The sequence below is a fragment of the Capricornis sumatraensis genome, chromosome 3 (assembly GCF_032405125.1).
Source record: "Capricornis sumatraensis isolate serow.1 chromosome 3, serow.2, whole genome shotgun sequence".
NCBI classification, from domain to species: domain Eukaryota; kingdom Metazoa; phylum Chordata; class Mammalia; order Artiodactyla; family Bovidae; genus Capricornis; species Capricornis sumatraensis.
In genome coordinates, this window is record NC_091071.1 from 89165739 (window position 1) to 89176850 (window position 11112).

An 11112-nucleotide genomic window follows, 5' to 3' on the forward strand; every position below is an offset into this window, starting at 1 on the left:
GTTTACAAATAAATTTTAATAAGTAGGTCAATTTTGATATATATGGCACGCATGAATAATGAGGATCAACTATACTATGGAAAGTTAAGAAAATAAAAGGTCCGGTGTGTATAAAAACCTTTTTAACAGTGAACTTACCTTCCCAAGAAGTTTGACAAATAAAGGCCATAATTTTAACACGTAAGTCTCATTTTTACTCATAAACAGTTTCTGGAGTTCTGAAAGTAATTTCTGAAAAAAAAAAAAAGGGAAAATATTTACCAAAAGACTCCTGAAAAGAATGCAGTATTAAATTGTCTCAGCCAAGTAACTTTTCCCAAAATTTTATCAGGAAGTTTCACACATATAGCAAAGCTGGCAGTTTATAGTAAATGTCCAAGTATAAAGACCACTAACATTTTACTATGCTTGTCTTATCACCTATCGGGCCATTCTTCCATCCATTAATATAGCTTTCTTTTCCCCCACCAATATACTCTGCTCTAAAAACTTCAGCATGCATATCATCAGGGTTCAAATGATAATGTTTTGATTTCTCTATTAACTTAAAAAATACATTAATAGCTTCATGGGTAATACATCTGATCAAATTTGAGTTCAAATTTATTATTAAGAATTTTATACAATGGACGCTTGAATAAAGTTTGTTAACTGTGTGGTTCACTTACACTTGGGTATTTCTCAGCAGTAAATACCACAGTACTACAGTCCGTGGTTGGTTGAATCCAAAGGCGCAGAGGAACCACAAATACAGAGGGTCAATTATAAATTATATATGGGTTAAACTGGAGCTGTTCAAGGACTGTCTATATTAGCTCTTAAAAAATTAATAAATTTATCAGTTAAAAATCTCACAAAAACATTGGAGTAACTTTGAGCTCAGGCATTACCATGTGGAATCCTGAATTTTAAAAAACGAAGCAAACAAAACCCCAGGTTTTAGAATGTGGCATTTGCCCCTCTGCCTGGATTACTGTACTACCTCGCAACTAGGTTCCCTGCTCCTATGCAACCCCTGCCTAGAAATTTTTTCGACATAGGCAGAGGGATCCCCTTAAAAGCCAAGTTTGTACATGTATCACTCATAGACTCAAAACCTTCAAATATGGTTTTCGATGTAATCCAGACGCTTTAAAACCAAGCAATAAAACAACAGAAGGCAAGTGCTTCCAATGGTCTACAAGGTCCTATGTGGGTTGGCCCTGTTTCTGACATCTCCTTCTACCCTCTCACCCTCATTCACTTTATCATACTGCCCAGTGTTTGATGAACACAACCTAGCACATCAGAACAAGGCCTTTTGCTTCCATGGTTCCTCCTAATTTGAATAAGTTTACTCCTTATCATTCAATTAACTAACTCCTATTACACCTTCAAATCACCTCTTCTTTTTCCTTCCCTGACCACATCACCTTTCCTCTTGGAAAGCACTTTCATCCAGTCCCCAGTGTTTCCCATAATCTCTTTCCTAAATGTACTACATACTTTATTATTGCTCCCACTAGAAAATAAGCTCCAAAACAAATTGCTTTTCTTCACTGCTATATACACAGTACCTAAACCAATGTCCAGTATATAACAGGTACCCAATAAATGTTACAAGAAAGGCTGAAAAACCTGAGAATTTGGGCAAATAATAACTTTAGGAAATTGTACACACTACATGCACTTTTATGCCTTAAATCTGTAGCTCCTGGCATTATGCTGTAACAATCCAGAAAGCGATGAATCAGATAATGCTCTCCCTTTTCCAAAAATGCAATTTCTTCATCCTTTGGGGATGAAATAAAATGCCTGGATTGCAGTTAACACTGAATAGACAGCTCCTTTCCTTACCGTAATTAGAAGTGGGTGACATTAATTCAAGCAATTCTTAAATTTAATTCAAAGAGGAACTTCCTAGATCATAGCGCAATTACATCAATATGAGTCCTATGCTTGGTGCAAAACCTCACAGTGCAATATCCAAAAAAGTATTACTTACGGTAGTCATAAGCTGCTCTGTAATAGATGCTATTTCTTGTTGTTTCTGAAGCAACAAAGGCATTCCCATCTCTAGAGCAGTGGCTCCCCGCAAATGTACTTTTTGGGCTGAATGAACCAGTAAAGGTATGACCAATTTTGCCCACCTAATTGACTCTTCTCCCATTTGAACTGGGGCTTGCTCAATTAGTCTGTAATAGAGAAATCAATGACTAAATTAGTTTAAGTAGTTTTATTTCTAAACTACCTTTTTGTCTAAACTACCAGGAAAGTAAACAGTACTCAGAAATATGCACAATATGGTCTATTTATTTTAGAATATTATCTACAATACACACACACAAAAATAGATCTAACATAATAATTTGTAGACTTCCCTATTTTAATAAATTTTTCAAATAATGAAAACATATCATCTTTCTTCAGATTAAAAAACTTTAATAATTATTTTTACACAAATTATATTCTTACAGGAGAGACCAGATAGAGAACCATGATATACTGTGAACATCAATCAGGGCATTAGAATACTAGTTAAAGCATATAGCTCAACAACTAAGAACAGTTTCAACTAAAGAATGAAAAACAAGTTAAGACAAAGCACATCAGTAGTTTGTGTTGTCAGCATATCCATTATGAAAAGCAAGGATGGGTAGGAAGAAGATAGAAGATTTTCCTGTTCCCCTCATCCGCTGTTAGAAATTGTTTTCATACTTTCCTAAATACCTGCTACCAGGTTCCCTGGTGGCTTAGATGGTAAAGAATCTGCCTGCAATGCAGGAGACCCAGGTTCCATCCCCAGGTCAGGAAGATCTCCTGGCGAGGGGGATGGCAACCCACTCCAGTATTCTTGCCTGGAGAATCCAATGGACGGACAGTCCATATGGTCACAAAGAGTCAGACACGACTCAGTGACTAACACTTTCACTTTCAAATTACCTGCTATAGCCAACTTAGAAGTCTCTATTTTTTAAACTTTTGCAAAAGCTTTAACAGAGATTTTTAAGAGTATTTCCGTAAAAATAAAGAAACCTAGTAACTTAATGCACATCTACTTTCCTCTTCCTATTGAGAATTTTAGTTTAGAAGATATTTCCTTCTTTCATATGTCTAACTCAATTACAAGTCCCCAAATATTACTCCTTCAATTCTAAATTACTGAAACTATTCTAATTTACATAGTATCCAAACTCATACCTTATAATGACATTTAATGCTTCATAATCCACAACAGCAGAATGCATCTCTCCTCTATTAAATATTATTTCTAATGAGTCAATTATACTAGATACCTGAAAGACAGAAACAAATAAACCGAGTAAGCCTGTATTTTTTAACTGGCATGTAGTTAAGACGACATATACAAAAACTATACTCACTACTTTGCCAACAACCTCAGTGGGAAACGACTGCTTGGATATCACCCAAAGTGCCCTAGTACGAACATTTTTATCTGAACTTTTAACAATATCATTCAGTTTTGAAAGCAGTTCTTGAGTATTTATCTCTGAAAAACAAGCAGAAAAACAATTATGCAGAATCTTTTATATCCTTTAAAATCCCTAATAGATAAAAATCATTGTCATTAAAATTAAATGCATATCCAGAGAAAAGGACCAGAAAACTTACGCTAATAATCAAACTTTTCCCCAAAACACAAAATTCTGGTCAGAGAGAAGGTATACTCAGCGAAAACAGATGGTAGACTTGAAATCAATAATTTTTCAACTAAAATATTTCTTTATGATCTTATTATTAGATTTGATGCTTTCAAACTGTGGTGTTGGGGAAGACTCTTAAGAGTCCCTTGGTCTGCAAAGAGATCAAACCAGTCAATTCTAAAGGAAATCAGTCCTGAATATTCATTGGAAGGACTGATGCTGAAGCTGAAACTCCAACCCTTCGGCCACCTGATGTGAAGAACTGACTCATTTGAAGAGACCCTGATGCTGTGAAAGACTGAAGGCAGGAGAAGGGGATGACAGAGGATGAGATGGCTGGATGGCATCACCCACTTGATGGACATGAGTTTGAGCAAGCTCTGAGAGTTGGTGATGAACAGGGAAGCCTGGCATGCTGCAGTCCATGGGATGGCGAAGAGTCGGACACGACTGAGCGAGTAAACTGACTGATTAGGTTTGAACGTACGAGTCAATTTTTGCCAAGATGTTATAAATCCTGTATCTCTGCTACAAAATGAACAACTCCTACTTCAGATTGCTAACATTTCTGTATATTAAATAAGTGAAAACTTTTCCCTCAGAAAGAAAGATGGTAACAACTCTCTGATATCTTTATTCCCTATTCCTAATTATCCATCTCTAAAGGTCATCCCCATACCTATACTATGAGAAACTACTTATAGAGCAACAATTAGGATTACAGTCCTCCCCAGATATCCATGGGGGATTGGTTCTAGGACTTCCCCTCAGGAATATAAAACACCAGGAGATGCTCAAGTCCCTTACATGAAATGGTGTAGTACTGAGATCTCCATATCCATGAGTTCTGCATCCAAGGATGCAGAGGGTCAAGGATACTAGAAAACTCAGAAGAGCATCAGATACTGTGCTTTCATTAACACTTTTAGCTCCAAATTATCTAATTTACCACTATGTAAAAGAACTTTTCTAATAGCAAATTCCTTAACACATGCTTGTATAAAATAAATGACCCATCCAATCTCCCAAAATTAATTCCATCTAATTATAAACTTCCAAAGCAGGTATGTTTATTATAAAAGATGGTTTTCTCAACATTTTAAAATAGGCTTACTGTATTTTCTTCTAGAACAAATTTTATAGTTATCAAAGCTAGAGCTATGTCTAAGAAACTTTACTACAATGATATAATCTACAGACTCATTCTCAAAAGCAAACCCTAAATTACAGGTTGTGAAATTGAGAAGTAACAGTACTTTTAACAATATCAAACTATAAACTCTAAAAACATTCCATCACAACAAACTTACCTGATAATCCAGAGGCAATTTTGGGATTATATAAGCAAAACCCCAAGGCCTGTAGAGCAGCACTACTGAGCTCTGAGTTTTGACTGGCAATGTGAGCCTACAAAAACAAAACCACATTTTTACAAATAAGTACAACTGCAAATGAACTTTTAGATAGAAAAGTTGATTAAAAACAAAATTATATTTTAAAGGCAAAAATCAGCAAATCCTTGAATAGACTAAAAGGGAGTAAGATTAAGAAGCCAGGCTTCAGCAATACATGAACGTGAATTTCCAGATGTTCAAGCTGGTTTTAGAAAAGGCAGAGGAACCAGAGGATCAAACTGCCAACATCCGCTGGATCATAGAAAAAGCAAGAGAGTTCCATAAAAACATCTATTCCTGCTTTACTGACTATGCCAATGCCTTTGACTGTGTGGATCACAACAGACTGTGGAAAATTCTTCAAGATGGGAATACCAGACCACCTGCCCTGACTCTTGAGAAACCTATATAAAGGTCAGGAACAACAGTTAGAACTGGACATGGAACAACAAACTGATTCCAAATAGGAAAAGGAGGACATCAAGGCTGTATATTGTTACCCTGCTTATTTAACTTCTATGCAGAGTACATCATGAGAAACGCTGGGCTGGATGAAGCACAAGCTGGAATCAAGATTGCCGGGAGAAATACCAATAACCACAGATATGCAGATGACACCACCCTTATGGCAGAAAGTGAAGAGGAACTAAAAAGCCTCTTGATGAAAGTGAAAGAGAGTGAAAAAGTTGGCTTAAAGCTCAACATTCAGAAAAACGAAGATCATGGCATCTGGTCCTATCACTTCATGGGAAATAGATGGGGAAATAGTAGAAACAGTGTCAGACTTTATTTTCGGGGGCTCCCAAATCACTGCAGATGGTGACTGCAGCCATGAAATTAAAAGACGCTTACTCCTTGGAAAAGTTATGACCAACCTAGATAGCATATTCAAAAGCAGAGACATTACTTTGCCCACTAAGGTCCGACTAGTCAAGGCTACGGTTTTTCCTGTGGTCATGTATGGATGTGAAATTTGGACTGTGAGGAAGGCTGAGCGCCGAAGAATTGATGCTTTTGAACTGTGGTATTGGAGAAGACTCTTGAGAGTCCCTTGGACTGCAAGGAGATCCAACCAGTCCATTCTAAAGGAGATCAGCCCTGGGTGTCCTTTGAAGTTATGATGCTAAATTGAAACTCCAATACTTTGGCCACCTGATGCGAAGAGCTGACTCATTGGAAAAGACTCTGATGCTGGGAGGGATTGGGGGCAGGAGGAGAAGGGGATGAGAGAGGATGAGATGGCTGGATGGCATCACTGACTCGATCACTGACTCGATGGATGTGAGTCTGAGTGAACTCTAGGAGTTGGTGATGAACAGTGAGGCCGGGCATGCTGCGATTCATGGGGTCGCAGAGTCGGACACGACTGAAGGACTGGACTGAAGATTAAGAGACCATGGATACAGCTTGACAAAGAAAGAGGGAAACTATGTGGAGATCAGCTAAAAATTTTCCTTAAAAAAAAAACAAAAAACTCTGCACACCTGAAAGCAAAAAAAAAGAGGGGGGACAACAAATGGAAGATGGTGAAGACACTAGATAGGAAGTAAAAGTAGGTGCAAAACTTACATAAAGTAAGCAAAGATTCCAAGGCAAAAGCTGACATTCAGCTATAGAGTGGAACAACACCTCTAACAGAGAGGGAAGTAGTTAGAAGTAAGGTTCACTAAGTAAAATGCAACAGGCTTTAAACGTCATCTCAGTACTTCAGAGAGAAGACTCTGAATCCATGACCATTTGGAATTCAAAGCCCAACCCCATATTCTGCATGTAAAAGCTATAAAATCTCAAACCTGTCATAGTCTTGCCATTTGTTCCTAACCCTACATTTACTTGTAGCCTTGCATCTTTCTTGGTACCATTTCCTATTCCAAACTAATGTATCTCTGCTGCTGCTACTGCTAAGTCACTTCAGTCGTGTCCGACTCTGTGTGACCCCGTAAGTCTCCCCATTGCTTCTAAAATCAGATATCCAAGAAATCCTCAACTATTTGCTATGCTTGACCAGAAAGAATGGTAAATGTTAGCAGTCATATATAAGAACAGACACTTCCTTGGAGCACCCATTTTATAATTAATCAAACCAAACATCCAAAATACTAAACCCTGAGATACATGGGAGATTAAGGCAATCAGTTCAGATAATCACAAATAGATGAAGTCTTACACACTGAAGACTATGAGAGCTAATACTGTATCTCCTAAATAGCAGCTAGCATATGTGTGATCAACTTTTGATCATCCTATCATCAACCACCCACAGGCTTCTAAATAATTATTCATCAGGCATTTTAGTTACCAACTCTATTTACAAACAATGCAACTTGATTCAAATTGCATGTAAATGACTTCCCGATCCTACATACTCTCAAATACCAAATAGATGATACATGTCATCATCACATTAAACAGTACTGAAATGTGAAAATGACAAAGAAAAATGGGATAATACCGTTAACATTGCTTACTTATTGATAAGTCTTGAACTATTACACAGTAAAGTTCCTGCTTATATGAACAAAAAGAACTGAAAGCTATAAGAATATTTAAGGTTAGGCAAGGCAGTATCCCCAGTGCCTCAATATTTAGCCAAAAACAATGTTTAAGTGTGCAATAAACATCTTTAGAGTACTTCCACATACAAGCACAAAAACAGGGTTATAAAAATAAGAACTCAAAGGGACTTTGGAGATTTAGTTCAACCTGTTCATTCCAAACACAAGGAAATTAAGTTAGGTGTTTAGGAAAGCCACAAAGCCACAGTATACTCAAACGAGGACAAGAATATATGTCCTCAGTTTGATGCTAAACTACACAACCTCCCTATAAACAAGCAAACAAGATAAGCATAATAACTGTTTTTTAACCAAGTAAGAATAGCAGAAATATGGGTGAGTGAAGATAAAACAATGAATGTTACCAACACAGTAGATCCAAGACAAAACTACAGAATCATTTAGAAGCACTGTTATATTAAGAGTGAAAGTTTTGGACTCAAGTGGTCACCGCAACTAAATTTACACACGTTAAACTAATTTCTTCTGCAAAGTGCGGATTAAAGAGGAGCCTCAGCTGGACAGGGAGGATTAAGTAAGAGCAAACAAGAAAATTAGACAGCACTTGATACATTGCAAGTCCTCAAATAGTACTATAATAAACCTGCTGTTATTTTATGTTAGAGTCAAAGTCTTTTAGTTAGCAAAATCTTACCCCCCCAAAGTAAAAAAAACTATTTACTATTTACAACAAAGATATGTACCTTTAAAACTTTAAATAGCTGAGGAAGTTTTTTCTCAATTTCTGTAATGATTTCTTTTCCATCTTCTCCAGTCATACGACTTAAAAGCAGAAAGAACATTAAGTTTATGCAATTGGCAGATACAAAAATGAACTATGAAATACCTGCACAATCTTTTTAAACATCATGTTAGAACATTGGCAAATTGATCCAGTACTTAGGATACTTAGGAATATTTAATACGATATACATCTGAAATAAGTGAAGCTTCCCTGATGGCTCAGCAGTAAAGAATCTGCCTGCCAATGCAGGAGACGTGGGTTCGATCCCTGGCTCGGGAAGATCCCCTGGAGAAGGAAATGACAACACACTCCGGTATTCCTGACTGGAAAATCCCATGGATAGAGTGGGCTACAGTCCATGGGGTCGCAAAGAGTTCGACACAACTTAGCGACTAAACAACAACTAAACGTGAATAAACCTCAGAATAACTTGGGCATCCACACAGTACACGTTTTGACAGCTTCACTAGGTGAAGAAGAAACAAGGAAACCTATCGCTAGTTACAAACTTACTAAAACTTACTAAACATTTATCGTTTTGTATCGATTTCCAAACAACCGACAGATAACTCGGAAAAATACAGTCTGCAGGGGAGAAAATAGTGTGAAGCACTTGCGGTTAAATAAAACTCGAGTTATTGCTCTATATTAAAAAACCAATTCCGGGTTTCCCCACTGTCCCGAAATACAGGTGGCTTACACTGAAAAACCACTTCTCTGGCCAGATCCCTCCCAATCAAACTTTTCTTAATCCTCCTCTTACAAGACACACGTGCAGGCTTCCTCATTCCAAACAGACACCGTTGAAGGGCTGCAGCACCTGCACCCCGGAATGTCACCCAGCACGCAGCCCCCACCCCACCTCGCCTCACCAGCGACCCCGGCGTCCCCCCGCCAGCTCCCAGGCTTCTTGAATACACAAACTCGTTCGGCGTGCAGCACCCAGTCTGTCTTCCCCCCACGACCCCCCAGGGTGCCCCACCCCCACCCACCCCCAACAGGCCTCACCTGGTCAGGGTCAGGTAAGCGTCGGTCTGCTCTCCAAGGGAGGCGGAAGGGTCTTCCAAAGTCTCCAACAGCGGTGCCAGGGGGCTCTGATCCGCGGCCGTCATGTCGGCCACCCTGAGGCCCGGACCGGAAGAGCAGACAATTCGGTGACCGCTGGAAACCGACCCGGGCGGCCCGGCGTTAGTCCGGGTCCCAGACCCGCGCTCCCGCCGCGGGCTCACAGCCCCACCGCGTCCACACCGGGGCCTCTGGCGCACAAACCCAAAGGCCTAACCTTCCCCTGAGCGCCGCAACACGCACCCAGGGCCACGCTGCGCTCCGGTCCCGACCCGCTCCCGCCACCACTTTCCCGGGCAGCTTTCAACAGGGGGAGGAGACCAGCGGGGGGCGGGAGAAACCCGGGGAACGAGGCGTCTCGCCGCGAGGGGGCGGAGATTGACAGGCTGAAGGTTCCCCGCAGCCTAGCACTGAAACCCCAGCATTCACCCCGACGTACGAGGATAGGCCTGCGTCGTCTCCGCCGCTGCCCTGCAGCACCCGGACGTGGCCACAGCTCCACTTACCCGGTTCGGGCTGTTTACTCCCGCGTGCGGCCCGCTCCGTCCTCGACCAAGATGGCGGCGGGGGCGGGCCCCGGAGCGCGCGGGAGTAAAACAGGCCTAGCGGGAGAGGCTCGAGCCAATCCAACAGGGGGCGGAGTGCCCAAATCATCGATCACCTCCCTTCCCCGCCTGTTGTCCCTCCCTACCCCTCAGGTCACCTTGCGGGATGGAGAAGGAGGTTGGGCCCAATTTTTACCTTCTAGAGACTTGAAATTCAAAATGTAAGCGGATCGCCAAGTTCACTAGACTAAATTTAGTGGATCTTCAAACTGCAAGTCCAGTATTTGTTGAAGTATTAGCAACAAATCATTTAACAACAGGAGATAACTGTACTGTGATATTTACGAGCAGCGTTTAGATTCGTCTAGATTCCAACCCTAGTTCCGCGTTACCTTCGCAAGTTAGTCAACTTTTTTATGCCTCAACTTCCTTCTGTGTACAATATGGATGATAATAGTACCGATTTCAGGTGAAAGCCAAGTGAGAAAACGTTAAAGAGGCCAGAGGCTCTCATGTTTTAAGTGTACAGTGCAGCAGCAGCAACAATGGCCAGGAGCATATTCACGATTCAACTGTCAGCGTCTGCCCCCCACCCCCTCCAGCCTTAGATATTGTGATTCAGTTGATTTAGGATCGACATTCTTCTAATTGGCCTCAGGTGTTGTAAGGGTGGGACTTGATTAACACTTAACACTTGGAGACTTAATACTTGGAGAACCTACTCATACCCTTAATAAAAGTCCTTGAAAGTGAAGTCGCTCAATCGTGTCCGACTCTTTGCGACCCCATGGACTGTAGCCTACCAAGCTCCTCAGCCCATGGAATTTTCCAGGCAAGAGTACTGGAATGGGTTGCCATTTCTTTCTCCAGGGGATCTTCCCAACCCAGGGATTGAACCCAGGTCTCCCGCACTCTTTACCATCTGAGCCACCGGGGAATGAAAGTCCTTACCCTCTTTATAGACCTTTGAGCACTCAAAATTATATCAACTTTAAAATAGACATCTAAGGCCCAAGAGCAACTGGTCTTTCCACCCTGGTCTCATGGGTGCAGCCACCCGGCTTGAGCCTCTACTTATCCACACTGTACAACTATCAGCTGTACTGAATTCAGGGCTGTGTTATCTGCACCTAGCAAAGCGTCTGCCAAAACAAGCTCTCAGAG

The 11112-nt window shown here is 40.6% G+C and overlaps 1 protein-coding gene across 2 annotated transcripts in view; it reads right to left on the bottom strand.

The window, feature by feature from the left end:
- RIF1 (replication timing regulatory factor 1) overlaps window positions 1-9450 on the bottom strand; it is a 64125-nt gene extending 54675 nt beyond the window's left edge. For both annotated transcript variants that reach the window (XM_068967642.1, XM_068967641.1), the window contains exons 1-7: window positions 9347-9450; window positions 8298-8376; window positions 4955-5051; window positions 3363-3490; window positions 3181-3275; window positions 1985-2174; window positions 139-231 (exon numbers count right to left, since the gene is read on the bottom strand). In XM_068967642.1, the coding sequence (XP_068823743.1) occupies window positions 139-231; window positions 1985-2174; window positions 3181-3275; window positions 3363-3490; window positions 4955-5051; window positions 8298-8376; window positions 9347-9450 (786 nt within the window). The remainder of the gene's footprint in view (window positions 1-138; window positions 232-1984; window positions 2175-3180; window positions 3276-3362; window positions 3491-4954; window positions 5052-8297; window positions 8377-9346) is intronic.
- Window positions 9451-11112: the final 1662 nt, after the last annotated feature.